At 35.3% G+C, this 18,877-nt stretch overlaps 1 protein-coding gene across 2 annotated transcripts in view; it reads left to right on the plus strand.

The window, feature by feature from the left end:
• The window catches only part of Hbs1l (HBS1 like translational GTPase), a 69,895-nt gene that overhangs the window by 40,874 nt on the left and 10,144 nt on the right, over window positions 1–18,877 (plus strand). For both annotated transcript variants that reach the window (XM_070010706.1, XM_070010708.1), the window contains 11 exons: window positions 687–795; window positions 3,285–3,535; window positions 3,931–4,096; window positions 5,977–6,094; window positions 6,937–7,083; window positions 8,943–9,017; window positions 9,552–9,669; window positions 10,154–10,222; window positions 13,322–13,426; window positions 16,557–16,647; window positions 16,983–17,091. In XM_070010706.1, the coding sequence (XP_069866807.1) occupies window positions 687–795; window positions 3,285–3,535; window positions 3,931–4,096; window positions 5,977–6,094; window positions 6,937–7,083; window positions 8,943–9,017; window positions 9,552–9,669; window positions 10,154–10,222; window positions 13,322–13,426; window positions 16,557–16,647; window positions 16,983–17,091 (1,358 nt within the window). The remainder of the gene's footprint in view (window positions 1–686; window positions 796–3,284; window positions 3,536–3,930; window positions 4,097–5,976; window positions 6,095–6,936; window positions 7,084–8,942; window positions 9,018–9,551; window positions 9,670–10,153; window positions 10,223–13,321; window positions 13,427–16,556; window positions 16,648–16,982; window positions 17,092–18,877) is intronic.

An 18,877-nucleotide genomic window follows, 5' to 3' on the forward strand; every position in this document is an offset into this window, starting at 1 on the left:
TGGATACATTTTTTTAAAATTCAGTGATCTAAGGGTGTGGCTCAGGTGGTAGCATGCCTAGAGCAAGCTTGAAGCCCTAAGTTCAAATCCAAGAACTGTTAAACAAAAATTCTATGAATTGCATATATCAAGATCAAATTTAAAAAGTCTTACTTTGATCTAGCTCGTAATATATCCTTCATATCCTTAATTCACTTTTTCTATATTAACCTCTTCCCCTATGTTCTTTGTAGATAGATAGTTGTGTTCTAGCAAAATAAAGCTGGTTCATCAGTGTATAAATCTCACAAGGTTAAAATAGTTTAACCATCTGCTAACTGACCAGACAATTTTAGTCTTGTGAAAGGGTGTGGTAGATGAGGTAAGTAGAGGGTTTAGGTAGAATGTAAGAATAAGGCTCTGTGAAGAAACCACCTTCTGACCTCTTAATACTGAAACCTAACAGTCAGTTTGAAATTAGGAAGAGATTTGATAGAGGTTAAGTATAGGAGAGTCTTGACAGTAGGGTATTTCCCAGGATGGCTGATAGGAATGCTCTCAGCATTTATATCTCACTGATTTAGAGAAAGGATATGTGTTTTTAAAGATATAAATTCTTTGCATATTAATCTTAATCTATATTCTATAAGACATGTGATGCATTTTTAGAACTTAACTTTAGCCTTTTCTATTTTACTCCTTATTAGGAAAATCAGTAGGATCTCAGTCATCTCGAAGTGAATCTGAAATTGTGCCAAAAGTTGCTAAAATGACTGTTTCTGGAAAGAAGCAAACTATGGGATTTGAAGTGCCTGGGTAAGATTTGAAGACTCTCTTCCCACTTTTGAGAAATAGTATTGTTTCCTTTAGTTTGTCAGAAAGAATCTATGTCAGTTTTGCATGTATTGGCATGGGAAGGTCCTGTGTCCTCAGTGTAACATGGTACAAAAGAGAAGGGATTGGAAGTTTGTCTTGAATATAGCTTTGTATGCATATTACTTCATCTCACTGTCAGTTCCTCATATAAATCATTTATAGCTACTTAAACTGATTTTGTGAAATTTAGTTTTGTGAGATAGGGGATCTGTACCACTAGATGGCATGGGTAAGCAGGGCTGAGGTGTTAAATGTAGGCAGTAAATCATGGAATTACAAATTACATTTTAATAACTAAAATATTTAACCTTTTAGATTTTCTATTGAATAAAATGATCATTGTAGCAATGGCATAAAATTAAACTCACCTAGAATTCCAGATCTCTAGAGGAGAATGGTTATAAGTCAAACAGTAGTATTTTTTTTAATCTTAATGTCTAAAATTGTTGCAATGCTAAATAAGAAACATTTAAATTAGTGGAGATTTTTTTGGGGGGGGGGTCCGGTTGTGGGGCCTGAACTCTGGGCCTGAGCGCTGTCCCTCAGCTCTTCAGCTCAAGGCTAGCACTCTACCACTTGAGCCACAGCGCCACTTCCGGCTCTTTTCTTTTTGCTTATGTGTTGCTGAGGAATCGAACCCAGGGCCTCAGGCATGCAAGGCAAGTGCTCTACCACTGAGCCAACTTCCCAGCCCTAAATTAGTGGAGATTTTAAGAGGTAAAATAGAATATATTTGAGACTTTTTAAATGAAGTTACTAATATAACTAGTGCTTTTCTCTGGAAATATAGGGTAAAAAGGTTAATGTTGAGCATGTAAAACTGCTCTGAGGAGAAAAACATGAACTGTTTTTAGTTAACAGTGAGGAAGAAGGAGATAGATTTCCTCTTCTAACCATTTCCATTTCACTCTTAGGTGGTTCGTGTAACTGCTTTCTGTATATAGTTTCTCTGTGCCTGGTCCACATTAAGTTGGATCTAGTTGGCTTCATTCTTAACAGCATGCAATTTAACAGGCTCCTGGCCTAATTCTATTTATTTATAGTTTTGAAGGGAATGCAAGGCAGAGTGCAATCTGCTTGAGTAGCTCACATTCTTCATAGCTCTGCAGGGCCAGCAGCTATGCTGTTTCTGCAGGGATTGGCCAAAGAGCTGAGGGAGCTCTGAGGTCAGTGCTCACCTGTGGAGGCACCAGCGTCGTCACGGAAATGAGAAAGTAATTAGGTGGTCTTAGTTCTGCCCTATATATCTCAGACTCTCACTAGACTAAGTTTTATTTCTGTCTTTTTTGTTTGTTCATTTCTTAAAGCAATGCATAGTATATGTTGTAGTTTTTAGTAAATTAAGTCTGTTGAACTAATGAATTGACTAAGGTTTAGTAGGTGAAGGCTGTTGGACTAATGCTGTTTTATAAAAAAATCAAAGTATAGACGTTTAGAAGTATTTAAGCTTAAATGTTTGAGCAAGGAAAAAAGGTTATAGCTATGTTGTCAAAAGAATGAGTCAGTAGAAAATTTTTTTTACAATGCCTTATTTGATATAAGTTCTAAAAAATGTAAAATGTCTCCTTTATGCCATATATTTTGATAGAAATTATGATATAACCAAGGCTATGGTCTATAAAGTTATTTTAGCTTTGAATTTATTAAAGGTCCTGTACTTATTTTCAGGATATCCCTCTCCCTCTCTCCTTTCTCCCTCTCCTTTTTCTCTTTCCTCTCTTCTGACTCTCCCTTCCTTCCTTCCTTCCTTCCTTCCTTCCTTCCTTCCTTCCTTCCTTCCCTCCTTCCCACCTTCCTTCTTACCTACCTACCTTACCTACCTTACCTACCTACCTACATTACCTACCTACCTACCTTTCCTTCCTTCCTTCCTTCTTTCCTTCCTTCCTTCCCTTCCTCCTTCCTTCCCTCTTTCCTTCCCTACCTTCCCTACCTACCTTCCCTACCTACCTTCCCTACCTACCTACCTTACCTACCTACCTTTTCTTCCTTCCTTCCTTCCTTCCTTCCTTCCTTCCTTCCTTCCTTCCCTTTCCTTCCTTCCCTTTCCTTCCTTTCTTCCTTACCTTACCTACCTACCTTTCCTTCCCTACCTACCTACCTACCTTTCCTTCCCTTCCTTCCTTCCTACCTTCCTTCCTTCCTTTCCTTTCCTTCCTTCCTTCCTTCCTACCTTACCTTACCTACATACCTTTCCTTCCTTCCTTCCTTACAAGCTGGCCTCAAACTTATGATCATGTTAGGCTCTTTTCCACCAGGATCCTCAAATCTGTATTTGTGTGGTTTGTATCTGGCTACTTGTCAGTAGGCTCTAGCCACTTAGCCGAGATCATTTTTTGGGTTACATAGATGATGGAGAGAAACATATTCTCTGTCCCTGTAACACTATACAACATGCTTTTAAACACTGCTTTCTGATCCTTCTGCAGAGAAAATGGTCATGGTCTCCACACACCTCAGAAAGGACCTCCTGGTGAAGATAACAGCATCATTTCTTCTGACAGTCTTGACACCGGCTCTAAGTCAGCTCTTCCACCCCACTCCATTCAAGTGTCTGAAGAGCAGAGCACAATGCCGACGTCAGTGAAAAAGTCTGGCAAGCTGAAGCAGCAGATTGATGTGAAAGTGGAACTGGAGAAGCGGCAAGGCGGGAAGCAGCTCCTCAACCTAGTGGTCATTGGTAGGCCTTCCTTCCTCCAGAGTCTCAGTCAGCTCTGTGGTAGCCTGGCAGCTCCCAGGAGTGGCATGGGAACAGTGAGTTCCTCTGTGGGCGTAGTGATGTGCAAACAAGGAGGCATGGCATCATAATGCTTCCTGTCACCCTGGGGACATAATGCCAGTTACCAAGGCAGCCATTAGTCTTGGTTTGTGGCACTTTCACTTTGTAAGCAAATGAAAGAGAATTCATTTCCAAAACTGGGAAAGTTTCTTCCTCTCAAAAGAGATTTACTTTTTATTCTCTGTTTAGATGTTTGAGCTGTCATTTAATAAAAATTGTATTTATTTATGCAGTGCTGCAATGCAAACAATATCTAGAAATGGACCTACTATTAATCTTGAATCAATTTTCCTTAGGTCACGTTGATGCGGGGAAAAGCACTCTGATGGGCCATTTGCTTTATCTTCTGGGTAATGTGAACAAAAGAACTATGCATAAATATGAACAGGAGTCTAAAAAGGCTGGCAAAGCTTCGTTTGCATATGCATGGGTCTTGGACGAAACGGGTGAAGAAAGGGAAAGGTAGTCCCAATATTTCAGAATTTCCAGTTTGAAATGGTCCCATTATTTAAAATAACTGTGCAGTATGTGTTGTTCTAAATTATGTGGTCTAAAGCAATGAAGTGCTTTAGGAAAAAGTTTTATCAGGGAAATTACTGGTTTGACACAATGTCAATTATTGTTTTTCTCATTGCAATTACATTTTTTTTCGTTTGAAATCTGTGAAAATAGATGAAAGGCATGTTTATCTAATGCAAAATAAAACAAAACCACCACACAGAGGAAGCAAATACCTAAAGCTAATTTTTTATGGGAGAAGTTTCACTTGTCACATTCCTAGGTATATGTCCAGTTGTTTTGATTTTGAGTTGTAAGACTTTATTTATTGTTTGGGGTTTGCTTTCAGTTTTTTGTGATGGTCTTTAATATGTGGTACAGGTCAGCCTGGAACTTAATATCTTCCTCTCTCAGTCTCCTGAGTGCTGAGATTTAGAGTAAGACTTAGTATTAGGCTGTGAAGGAAAGGCAGCTGTGGTAAACTTGATTCTGTGTAGATTTCATAATGATCAGTGACTTCAAGATACCATGCCTAATTCATTTTTGTTCTTTCTATGTTTTCATGAGACAGAATCAAAAATAATTTAAACATATCCTACCATGTAGATGGTAACTAGTCAGTTACTCCGCCTCTGTTTCAATGTTAAATGCTAGTTTTGGAGAGATTCTCACAGGAGAATATAGATTCATAGCTCTGGCCAAAAAAAAGTATTTTTTAGAGGTCTTTATAAAGTACCAACTATCTCAAAATGATGGCTAACAACCTATGAAGATCTTCTGAATTAGCAGATAATAAACTGAATTCCTCAGTTCCTTTCATCTGATTAATATATTAGAAGTCTATCTGCCTTTTGGGTGGAAATTCATTTTCTCGTAGTATTAGTTTACATCCTACACATAAGACAATTCTTCATGAAGCAGATTATGATGGTCCTTGTTTTTTTGATAAACAGCAATTTATATATATTTATATATTTATATAGATATCTTTTGAACTGTGTATAATTGGACAGTGGCCACATTTTGGAGAACACAATGCGTATATTATAATTATAGAGGATACTAATTTTAGAAAGGTAAATAATTCCTACCTATCCATTTAAAGAGATTGAAAAAAGTGCAATTTAAGTATTATGTCTTGGTTGAACTTGTAGTTTATTACAGTGACTATTACGACTTTTTTTTGGTAAGTAAAAGGAAATGCTTCTTCATTATGTAGCCCACATTTTCCCCGTCTAGATTCCCCAGGTCTAACATGATGCAGTATTCTTGTAGACTTTGCTTAACTTTTTGTGGTTTACAAGAGGTACTGTGTTGGTCTTACAGTGAAATGAGATGAAGGCAAATAATTTCTGTTTACCGCTTTTGAAAAAAAAATAGGCATCTCTAACCTGTTTTCTCAATGTGTAACATACTGACCAACTTTTCTGATGAAAATTTTATGAGTTTATTTCTAACTTGGGGCAACCTGCCTTGTACAGTGGTCATTTTTCATATTTTTTTCATTGCAGTCTTTATTTTTCTCTAAAATGGTCTTATATTCCCTTCTTTGCTTACATCTTACACTATTTCTCACAAAAAATTAAGGAAGTGGGAAATATTAGTATTTTAATTGTTCAGGCTGTATCCACAGCCTCTTTTAAAGACACATATACTTTTATTACAACAAAAAAGTTCAATTCCCCCCCCCCCCAACAAAAAAAAGTTCTGTCCCCAATTGATAGCTTGGTAATTTGAAATAAATACAATAAGGTTCTCATTATTTAGTTTATTATTTAGGCTGTTATTTAGGAATTTAACCTGTATCAATGACTGTTTACAAAGTGTATTTGTTTTGTTTTAAGGGGAGTGACAATGGATGTTGGCATGACAAAGTTTGAAACTGCAACCAAAGTTATTACATTAATGGATGCTCCAGGCCATAAAGATTTTATTCCAAATATGATTACAGGAGCGGCCCAGGTATAAGATACTTTCTTACCTAATTACACTAATTTATTTATATGACTTACTTGATACTGGGGTTATAATTCTAGAAGTTGAAAACACAGTATATTTCAAAATTTTTGAACTATTTAAAAGTTGAATTTTTTATTTTTCGTTTTGTTTTGTTTTGTTTTTGTCGGTCATGGGGCTTGAACTCTGGGCCTGGGCGCTGTCCCTCAGCTCTTCAGCTCAAGGCGAGTACTCTACCACTTGAGCTACAGCGCCACTTCCGAATTTTTTATTTTTCAAGTATTTTAACTTATATGTTGACAGTATTCATCCTTCTTATGTTCTAATTTTGTTTATGTTTTCCCATTTGCGCAGATATTTTGTTAATTGTTTAATTGTTAAATAATCAAATATACACTTTTCTTTATGTCATTATTTTGGCATCCTGTGAGTACATATTAATACAAATTTTTATTAAAAAATGTAATCCAGCTGGTAGCTACTTAAGAGGTTGAGAGCTGAGGATTGCAGTTCAAAGCCAGCCTGGGCAGGAAAGTTGGTGAGACTTTTATCTTTAGTTAAGCACCAAAAAAGCTAGAAGTGGAGCTGTAGCTCAAGTGGTGGAACACTAGTCTTCAGCACAAAAACTCAGGGACAGTGTCTAGGCCCTGCGTTCAAGCCTTAGTTTCTGGCACAAATATATATACACACATACCTATATATTTATCTGTGCAGTTCTCATGTTATTTGCATTTGGTGTTTGATTTTAGGTTGGAGTTGTATTCCAAGTCTGACCAAATTGTTGAGTAACTTGTCATTTCAATTAAAGTAATTTTATTTTTATTTTGTTTTGTTTGTGGTTTCTGTAGGCAGATGTAGCTGTCTTAGTTGTTGATGCCAGCAGGGGAGAATTTGAAGCTGGATTTGAGACTGGAGGACAAACTCGAGAGCATGGCCTCTTGGTCCGATCTCTTGGAGTGACACAACTTGCAGTTGCAGTCAATAAAATGGATCAGGTATCAGAATTTGTTTTTGGTGCTAATTCAGATATTATTCTGGCCATGTGGAATCCCATGTGACTAGTACTTTTATGAGTCAAGTTCTGTCTTAAAAATAAGAGTGTTTACAATCCTATGCTAAGTAAATGACTGATTAGTAATTGTTAGGCAAAAATGTCTTCTCATTTTCAAAATTAATTTTCAGAACTTAAAAATCATTTTTATTACAACAATAATATATTATAGGATGGAAGTATGAAATTATTTGGTACATCCTTCCAGTTTTTACACACAAAGATCTTTTCCATTACAACATTGTTTTTTTTAAGACAACATCAATATTATAATGTATGTTTCTAATAATAAGTCTTGGATAAAGATACTACTTTTATAATTTAGTCTGTTTTAATGATAGGATTTATTTCCATCATCCCATCCTTCCGAAGACTTCCAATTGTTTTGTGTGTTATGTGTAAGTGTCTTTAGAAGTAGTTTGTTGTGTGAAAATCATTGAGCTTAAGGACATATATGTTTTGTTTTAATTTGCCAATTCTAAGGTTTGAACTCTGAGCCTCACACTCAACTAGTGCTCTACCACTTGAACCATGCCACCAGACCATCCAGCTTTTTGCTGCTTATTTTGGAAAATAAAGCCAACCTGGACTGGCTTTGAACTCTGATTTTAACCTCCTGAGTCCCCAGGAGTATAGGCATGTGCTTAACTTTCTTTTAAGATTTGCTGAATGTGATTCAAATGCCTTTGAGAAAAGTTGTGGTTATTACTTATGTAACATATAATATATTTACTTTCCAAAATCCCTCTTAAGAAAGCTATGAGAATTTTTTTATTTGGTAAAAAAGGGCATAATCTTTCTGGACTGGAAATGTGGGTCAAGTGGTAGAATGTTTGTTTAACAAGCACAAGTTATGAGTTCATACACAGGGTTGCAAAAAAACAAAAAGAAACAACTAAAAGCATACTCTTTCTTCATTGCTTATGAATATTAATACTATATTTTCTTTGGAAACTGTGAAAATCATTTTTGTTTTGTTTTGTTTTTTTTGGTTGGTTGTGGGGCTTGAACTCTGGGCCTGAGTGCTGTCCCTGAACTCTTCAGCTCAAGGCAAACACTCTACCACTTGAGCTACAATCTCACTTCCTTTGGTTTTCATTTGAACATATATTCAAATACACATTCTTTTGACTTTCTATTTTGACATTGTTTTTCCCCTTGGATCAGATAAATACTCACCTACATTTTCTAGTAGTTCTTTTATAGTATTATTACGCGTATTTAAAGTTTTTCCTATAACATTGTAGTATTTCAAATGTAGAGAAAAGTTGAAGGAATTTTATTACAAACACCAATATTGTGTACTATGTTAAGATTTTACTAGGGCTTCGATCACATATTTCTACTTTCTCCCTTCATTGGTTCATTGGTCTATCTTACTTATCATGTATTTCGATAAGTTTCAGATATTAATTAGTACATTTACACTTAAATATTACTACATATTATTATTATGAGTTCATATTACAAATACTTTTTTAGTCTGGTGAGTGTCAATTTTATTTTATTCCAATAGTTGATTCTGGCATGGTTGAATAAATAAATCACTATTGTTCCCCAATTCAAAAATCACTTTTAATATATATTAAAAATTCTAAGTACATTAGCAGTTGTAAGTTTTTTGTTTTAGGAAAGAATTTTAGGCCATATCAAGATTAAATTTTAATTGGTCAAGTTTTAATTTTAGCAGATTTTATATTTGATAGATTTTTATACTTATAGTCTTGATTATAGTTTATTGTAGAAATAATATATATTATATTCTGAAGGCACAATTCTAAAAATAAGTTGGATCTTTGTCAGGTTAATTGGCAACAAGAAAGATTTCAAGAGATTACTGGAAAACTTGGACAATTTCTTAAGCAAGCAGGTTTTAAGGTAAGAATTTTATTTGGTTATTTCTGTAAATCATCTTACTGATATAAGGAAACTGTACAAGCAGTTAATATTCTTACCTTATTAACTGTGTTTAACTCCTTTTTGCTTGCTATTTCTTCCTAGTATATGTATATAATATATTCTTTGGACTACTTTACCTTAGAAATTGTACATGTTGAATATTTGGCTTAGATTTTATAGAGGTGAAAATCTTCTCATTACATATACTAAATAACATCACAAAGAATATTGGTAGAGAAAAGTTTGTCCAGCAAAAGTCTGTAATGTGCCTGTCACTAGATAAAAATGATTGAGTGTTTTAGAGTATATTTTTGTATTTCCCACAAATAAAAAAAAATGAAACAAAACTATTAGATCAGATACCTCAGAAGATAGAGTTATATATTTCACTTAGCTTTTGAAAAACATGTTATAGTTGCTTTAGAAATTTTGGTGCAGTTATGGTAATGATGAATCCTTTAAGTTTTTGTTTAAACAATTGTCATTAATTTCATATGTTCAATATTTAATTAGGAAAGTGATGTGGCTTTTATTCCTACAAGTGGTCTCAGTGGTGAAAATCTAATCACAAGATCTCAATCTAGTGAGCTCACGAAATGGTATAAAGGACTATGTTTATTAGAACAAATTGGTAAGTGTTCTGGCATTCTGTTTGCAATACATTAAAAATTACTAATAAATTATTTAGAGTTCTTCATGAGAGACAACATATGAGTGGTATGTATGAAGAAAGCATTATATTTGTGGTCAGAGGAATTAGGATACCAGTTTTAAAATGATGTGTAATATTTCAACTAACACTCATTTTCTTCTGAGGCTTGAGCCTGCCCTACCTTCTTCATGGATTGTTGTGGAAATAAATGAATAACGTGGGGCAAAATACATTTTATAAATATAAAGTACATGAATATCAGTTATTTTACAACTACTACTTACCAACTGTAATTTAGTAGAAGTGAGGATACAATGATGGGTTCATTGGAGTGAGTAAAAACAAGTCTTTCTTTGGTGCTGTAAATTGATCCTCTTGTGTTCATACTAATCACATAGTCTTCTGCTGAGCTATATTTACAGCCCCTTTAAATTCAACTTTGCTTTTTGCCATTTTCTCCCAGATTCCTTCAAGCCTCCTCAAAGATCTATTGACAAGCCTTTTAGATTATGTGTGTCAGATGTCTTCAAAGGTAGGTGCTGCAGGGCTTGTTTATCAAAGTTATTCTATTGTTCTGTTTCTCCCTTCTCTATTCTGATACTGTTTGACACTGTCAAATTAATCTTAATTCATTCTTTTCTTGTGGTGTGAGGCTTGAACTCAGGACCTCATGTGTGCTAGGCAAATGTGTACCACTGAGCTATACCCTCAGCTATCAAGTTAATCTTAAAATGCCCAGTTCTAGTCACATGGCTCCTCTACCTAGAACACTCTTTAAGTTTCTTTTCCCATCTCATCTTCATTGGCTAAGTATTAAGAAAACCTTATCTTTTGCTTTCTAACTTTGTGTTTTTTCCTCTCCCATTAGTTCCTTTTAGTTTCCATCACTCCAATCGAAGTGGATCATTCACTGTTTCTTAAGTTAGGACCAGTATTGCCACTATATTTACTCATGTTTCCATGTTTTGGTATTCTTCTCTTCATTTGCGCTATCCATCTGTAATAGTCTAGGTAGAAGACAGATATGGGTAAAATGGGAAATGTAATACCAAAAATTGTTAATTATGATAAAAAAGGAGCCATAAGATATGAAGAAACCCTACATGTTACCATAGGGCTGAGAAAAAGGATAAATATGGAAAGAGCTTAGACTCCTCTACTGGAGATGGTACAGTATTAAATATCTAAGAATATATGTTACTTAATGTGTACAGGGTCCTATCCAGAAAATCATAAAATGGAACTAGAATAAAGGAACGTAATAAATTTTAAGGATATCACATTTGTTGGAATAACCACTACTGTAAAGATGTTAGTTGTCTCCTAAATCTCCACTGTCATTGAGCAGGCAATGAAAATGGATTTGGAATGGAATAGTGCTAAATTGGTAACTGGTCTGCTCACCCCTCACGTGTCCTACGGCATCCCTCTGTGCTCTCTGTACCCTATCACTGCATTTTTCTTACAGTATTGTACTTACTTCTGTGCTGTTTGTTTTGTGAGTGTCTTGAGAGCAATCATTATATCTTGTGTGTCTGCAAGACCAGCCCTGAACTTAGAAAATGTTTAACAAATGAATGAATGAAGGTGCTTTTAGAAATGATGCAGTAAAATTAAAATCTATCATTCTAATTATTGGCTTCCAATGTTCTGCTGGTAGAGGGAAGATGGCAGTGGTTTCCAAAAAACCCACTATCTAAACTGCAAGAGATAGTTTTAATTAATATCTACATTCTTATTTCCTGTTCTCTCTTCAGATTACTTGCTAGGTTCTGCCTGTTCTGCTACTGCTAAGATCACTCAGCGCTCTGTTTGCAAAAGTTAATGCATACTTCACTTTTCAGTTCTCTTTCTGTCTTTATTTAGTGTTAACCTCTATTGCTGGTAGACAAGTCCACCTGAGAACTCTTCTCCTTTGGTTTCTGTGATCTTTCCTTGCGTCCTGTGAGCTTCTCATGCTCTGCCTCTGAAACTGCTGTCTTCTACTGTGAATGCTCCTTATAAAGTGAATCCCCTAGTTTCTTTACCACTTGCATCTTGATACTTTCTTTCTTTCTTTTTTTTTTGGGGGGGGGTCCGGTTGTGGGGCCTGAACTCTGGGCCTGGGCACTATCCCTCAGCTCTTCAGCTCAAGGCTAGCATTCTACCACTTGAGCCACAGCACCACTTCCGGCTTTTTTCTTTTTGCTTATGTGGTGCTGAGGAATCGAACCCAGGGCCTCATGCATGCATGCAGGCTCTACCACTGAGCCACCTTCCCAGCCCCATCTTGATACTTTCTAACTCTTAACCTCTACCAGATCTTCTCTCCTGCCTCAATGCACTCCCATAGGAGAGTGTTCCTGGAATACTATGCTGGTGGAACATAGTATGACTGGTGCCCACTGGGGTGCAGCTTTGCCACCCATATTGTGTAGACATTTGAAACTCGCCAAGGGGAAAATATGTCTTGTTCTTTAATTTTCTGACTCCTAGTCAGTGCATCAACTTGGATGCACTTTTGTCATTATCCTTCAGTGACCCTATCACGCTACCCTTGTCATTCATTATTCCAGATTGTTGAATTGATTCCCTTTTTGTGGGTAATAAATGCATTTCCATCAGCCTCCACTGTAACACAGAAATGCCATTAGGTCACTTTTTTTTTGTTGGTTTCCAGTTACTTAATGCAAGGTGAAGGTCAAACAGTAAGTATAATTTATGAGGCCTCTTTTATTATTTCTGCCTTACCTACTTCTGTTGCCTCATGTCTTGTCTTTCCTTCATTATAGTTCTTCTTCCTGATTCCAAACCATGTTGGCTCTTTCCACATACTCCTATTCAGTTTTGGCTTTGCACATGCTGTTTCCTGGGTCAGCAAACACTTCATTTTCCCCAGCCCAAATACACACTCACCTGGTAAATTCCTATTCCTGTTTCTTTGAAATGCCCATCATACCATTATAGATTGTTTTGGGAGTGAGGAGTGGGCTTACTGGCATAGAACCCAGGGCCTTGCACATACTCAGCATGTGTAATGAGCTACATCGTTAGTGTGCCATTGTAAATTCTTAGATGCATCTTTTTCTGTTTAAGTAGTATTGGTTTCAGTTCAATTTAATTGTTTTTATCTGTTTACTAGTATAAAATTCCTATAGATTGTGATGTAAATTTCCTATAGATTGTGATTCTATTTTCATCTCTTTATCTCTAGTGTTTAGTAGTTGGTTATATTTAGCAGTCATTCAACAAGTATTGAAAAAGGAATGAGATGCAGCATGTTTGTGTGTGTGTGCATATGTGCGCACAAATGTACACCAATCTTGGGGCTTGAACTTAGGATCTGGACACTGTTCCTGAACTATTACTCTGTAACTTGAGCCACAGCTCCTCTTCCAGCTTTTTGATGATTAATCGGAAATAAGTGTCTCCTAAACTTTCCTGCCCAGTCTCGCTTTGAACCAGTTTCAGATCTCAGCCTTCTGAGTAGCTAGGATTACAGGCATGAACCACCCACACCTGACTACCACTTTAAAAAGATAGGAGTGTTTTTATTTGTAAGAAAAAAAATGAAAATAGTATGCCTTATTTAGTATGATGTTCATTAAAATATTCTATTCTATGAATCATAAGACTTTGGCATGTTTTACAGATCAGGGATCTGGATTTTGTGTGACTGGTAAAATTGAAGCTGGCTATATTCAGACTGGTGACCGACTGTTGGCAATGCCTCCTAATGAAACTTGTACTGCAAAAGGTATTCATCAGCAAGATGCTTTTGCTAAATTATAGACTTTGAGACAGCGGGGGTTTGTTTTTTTTTTTTTAAAGTAGTTTAGTTATAACTCCAAAGTAAATATCTTCTTACTAAAACTGTAACTGACTGTCAAAATGATACTAACTGTTGGAGATTAATATGTAAAAACATTGAGCAATTTTTGTTTTTTCTGTTGTGACTGTGTGTAGGTACATAGAGCATTCTAACTGCAGTAACATTGTGTTTTTGCTACTGATTCGAGAAGCCTGGTTAGGATTAAACCAGATGTGTAGACACCTGACAGATACATTTTAAATCATATTCTGTAAACGAAATGAGACCTAAACCCAACCTGATACTAGTCAATGACAAATCAAACAGTATCATTTTCAAATTTCTATCTCAGAATAACAGGTTTGATTGTGTTTATGCTTGAACATGCACATGACCTTTGATCAATAATTCATTCATATATATTGTATGAAATATTATATGAAATAATAAGGCTTAAGTGACACAGAAACATAGATAACTTAATGTTGAAAATGAGTAGAACTGGTTTATATTACCACACCTACTTCTTTTACTCAGAAATCTAATATATTCTTTCATGTATATCAGTTGGTAATTATTTCTGTCTTAGCCTTATATATATAAATGTTGAATGCACATACAGACATTTTAAAAGTTTGTATTCTCTACTTTTTTTTTTTGTCAGTTGTGGGGCTTGAACTCTGGGCCTGGGCACTGTCCCTCAGCTCTTCAGCTCAAGGGTAGTGCTCTACCACTTGAGCCACAGTTCACTTCCAGTTTTCTGGTGGTTTGTTGGAGATAAGAGTCTCATGGACTTTCCTGCCTGGCTGGCTTTGAACCATGATCCCCAGATCTCAGCCTCCCGAGTAGCTAGGATTACAGGCGTGAGCCACTGGCGCCCGGCTATGTATTCTGTACTTTTATGTTCTATACTTATAATCTGGCTTCCAGCTAAGTCTGTGATTTCATTGTAATATTGAAGATGTAATTTAAAGTAGTATTACTTATAACAACTTTAAGCTGAAGTATAACTATTTAGTAGTTCCCTCTGTTGTGTTCAGTTCAGTTTATATGTGGAGTTACATCTGAGTAGTTTAAACATTTGAATGAACACTTCATTTGTTCAGCTTAAAGGTAGGGTTTTTTTTTCAGTCCCCAGCTGGGCATTGAACCCAGGGCCTTGTGCATGCTACCTCTTGTATCCTTAGCTTTTGTTCTTTTTTTTTTTTTTTTTTTTAAAGACAGTGTCTTGCTATGTAGACCAGCCTGGCTTTGTCTCAAGTCTCCCCAGTGCTTGGGTTACAGGCATGTGCCATTGTGTCCAATTCATATGTGATTATATAAGTAATGCATTTTAGTAGATGAGTAAAGTTTAAGTATTTAAGCTACATTTAAAGGTAGCTATACAAACAAAAAGCATTATTTCCATTAGACTGGTTTTTTTTTTCTGCCTGTTAGTGCCTCTGAAATTTCTGTTTAGGTCAAAAGTAATATTTACTTTAGGAAGTATTATTTTCTATAGCTCAATATTTTTCAAGTACATCTCTGGGATTTTCTTTTCTTTTAAAATGTTATTTATATATATATTTATATATTGGTTATGCATAACTAATATATATAACTTGAATTCCTGGATGCATGCCCTGAGGTTTTTTGCTCAAGGCTACCACTTGATCCACATCTCCACTCTTGGCTTTTTTTTTTTGGTGGATAAGAGTCTCATGGAATTTCTTCCTCAGGCTGGGTTCAAACCTCAGTCCTCAGATCTCAGCCTTCTGAGCAGCTGGGATTGTGGGTGTGAGCCTGCAATCACTTTTAAAAAGTGATTAAGAGCTACAGTCTTTTTGAAATACTAGTCTCCTAAGTGTTAATACGTTTTTTGAAAATAAGAATTTTCTTATAACACGTAATAGAACATAATCTTAAGATCATCACAGAGTTTAAGACAGGTTCCCTGTGACTTCTTAAATGCTCATCTAGTCACTGCTAAAGTTTCATATCCTTTTCTTCTCTTTTCTCTGTCCCTTCTTCACAGAGCACTCCAGGCATTACCTCTCATTAGTGTTCTTTAAAGGGAGGCTTGGGTGGAAGCAGTGGGGAGAATGCCCTCCCTGAGAGCTTCTCTTCTAATCAGAGAGGTTCAGGTTCTCAGCCTTCACTTCTCACCAGATTGCTTTTGCTTAGTGTGTTGGACTGTTCTATGCACATTTCTCTCTGAATATTTAAGCTGCTACTGTGATGCTCTTAACTACAATCTTTAAAAAATGAGGTTTGAGTAAACCTGCTAATACCAAGTAGAAATTCCAAATCATTTTTTTTATTAACATATTAAGTACATAGAGTAGTGGGGAAGAACCTCAAAGTTTTTAGGAAGACAAATATGAGACAGCAGTGTAACATTCTTAGGGCAAAGAAGAACCAGGTATGATCATTTTAATTTTATATTTTATAATTGTATTCATTATAATTTGTATTTGATAATTAAATTTAATTAGTTTTTATTTGACAAGCTTTTTTTTGGAGACAGAGTCTTTTACTATGTACCTGAGAGTGACTTTGAATTTTTATCTCCTGTCCTGATTAACATCCTGAGTGCTGGGATTACAGGTGTGCACCACCACTTCTGGTTGGATAAATATTTCTAAGACAGAGTCTCACAAAACTAACAAAACCTCAAAACTAAAAAAAAATCCAAGTAACAACGACACAGAACATTGAAGTAAAGCTAATATAATGAAATATTCAATTTGAACTATTTCATTGTGCCTGAATCCATTAATATCACAGTAAAAGTTGAATAGGGCCTGTTTATGGATCATCATTTGATTGTATAAATGAGTTTAAAATAGGTGATTAATGAGAAGAAGTCTGCCTTTTTATGGTCAAATGCAAGTCACTTTCTGTTTAGGGGGTGATCTGGAAGAGTCAAGTCTAACGGAAGTGTGTTTTCCTCAACGCTCACAGTTACATTTCTCACTCTCAGGCCATTCAAATTGAAAATGATGAGTAGAGACTGATGAAGCACAAACCAGCCAAGCTCTCTTGGTTGTTATGGTTTGGTGTTTCACCGTATGCTTTGGTTCTTACTCATTTCCAGGAATCACTCTTCATGATGAACCCGTCGATTGGGCAGCGGCAGGCGATCATGTTAGTCTTACTTTGGTTGGGATGGATATCATCAAAATCAAGTGAGTAAGAAAATGAGTTTAAGCAACAATTGTTTTGGGATTTGAAAACACTTGAATTTTACAGCCTACCAGCTCTTATTTGGCCAAAAATAGACATTTGGAGTAATATTAGCAAATTGTCCTTAATATTGAAATTAACACTGTCAAATTTTCTTTGAATGAAAGCTGTAAAGTATGAAGCAGTGCTTTAAGTCAGAGGGAGTAATTAACAAAAGGGCCTAATATGCCTCATTGTTTTTATTTCTTTACAAGTAGTTGCAGAGAGATTTGCAATGAATGTAAATATATTTATCCCTAATCTACCTGTCTTCATTTTGTTGTTGTTGTTGTTACAGTGTTGGCTGCATATTTTGTGGCCCCAAAGAACCCATTAAAGCTTGTACTCGTTTTAGAGCCCGAATCCTCATCTTTAATATTGAAGTTCCTATCACTAAAGGATTTCCTGTAAGTTTCAGTGTTATATTGTTTTTGCCTTTATAAGTTTAATCTTATCCAAAAAAGTAATAACTTAATTTTAGATGTGTTAGGCATATTTATTCTAAATAATCTCATTCTAATCTATAAATTCATAAAGGTAGAATTTGCAAGTCATTTAGTTTAGTTGGTTTTTATTTTAATTCTTAAGCCTAAGGACTTTTTAAAGTAGGATTGAGAAAGCATGTCATAGTCAACCAGATAAAAACTGTGATAATAAAATGTATTGGAGGAAAAGGAGATAGGCTTTTTCTGTGTTTTCGATTTTATCCAGTGTTTTAAATTTGGGTCTTTCAAGTTTTCTATTTTGCTTACTATGCTTATTTGTAGTGTTTCTGATTATAAGTGATAGATGATTTTAGAAACTTTTGGAAACTTCAAACATCTAGGAAATAATGTTTCCTAATTGCATAATCGGTGGATACTCACTCATGTTTCAGTGTATTTTATACTCATATTATCTGCCCAGTAGTGTGCAAATTATGTATATACTGATGATTGCTTGATAAATGGTAAATTTTAATTGTGCTAAAGGAACACCTTGCATGTTATATTAACACTGACCAACATTAATTAAAGATACATGTTTTATATGAAAAGAGGATTTTTATTTATACAGGAAAAATATTGCTTGTGAATATTCTGAATTTCTCTTTTATGTTTATTTTTTAATAGATTTAATACTGTACTCTGTAGTTTCATACTTTGCTATTGTAACTTAAATATTTTCTTGTTAGGTTTTTATTTATCAATAGCTCATGTTGTATAGGTTATATGTAACAATGAAAAATTTGTATTTGAAAATATAAATGGATTATTTTCAGTATTTAATGCTTAATGTGTTTCAAGTGAATGAAATTAAGACAGTAATGATTGAACTTTAGAAGTGGTGCTGTGACTCAAGTGGTAGAGCACTAGCCTTGGGCTGAAGAGCTGAGGGACAGCGCCCAGGCCCAGAGTTCAAGCCCCATAACAAACAAACAAAAAAAAAAAAAGATCATCATATGACTGAATTTCCAGCTTTTTGAAACTAATGAATGTTTTAGAGGTTGGGAATAAATTATTTATCTCATGTAAATTCATCTTATAATTATACATTTTCATTTGAGATAATTATGGACCTTGCTTTAATTCTTTGTTTCTTTATAAATTTGGTTATGTAAAACTGTATTTGTAGAATACTGCTCAAGTACCTCAATAATTCTGTAAAATTTCTTTTGTACACAAAAAAGGAATAAAAGTGTCTCACCAAATATTTATAGTTGAGAATATGTAATTTTTTGGGGGGTCCAGTCGTGGGGCTGAACTCTGGGCCTGGGTGCTGTCCCTCAGCTCTTTAGCTCAAGGCTAGCACTCTACCACTTGAGCCACAGCGCAACTTCCGGCTTTTTTTTTTCTTTTTGCTTATGTGGTGCTGAGGAATCGAACCCAGGGCCTCAGGCATGCAAGGCAAGCGCTCTACCACTGAGCCACATCCCCAGCCTGAGAATATGTAATTTTTAACTATTAAAAATTTATACTGTCAATCAGCAAGTAACTACAACTTGATGGCTTTTGGTAGCATTGAACTCATTCATAGAAATCAAAATGTCCTATGTGGGGAAGGTAGAGAGGTTGGTTACAGCATGATCTTACTCATCCAAATTGTATTTGCCAATGGAGAGGTAGAGAGGTCAAGAGGTCGTCAGTAGTTACTTTGAATAGCAATAATGTCTTCTTGTTTACAAATTTAAAAAAATAAGCATGAATTGAAAGT

Source organism: Dipodomys merriami, unplaced genomic scaffold (genome assembly GCF_024711535.1).
Source record: "Dipodomys merriami isolate MVZ:Mamm:240054 unplaced genomic scaffold, mDipMer1.0.p SCAF_8, whole genome shotgun sequence".
Classification (NCBI taxonomy): Eukaryota; Metazoa; Chordata; class Mammalia; order Rodentia; family Heteromyidae; genus Dipodomys; species Dipodomys merriami.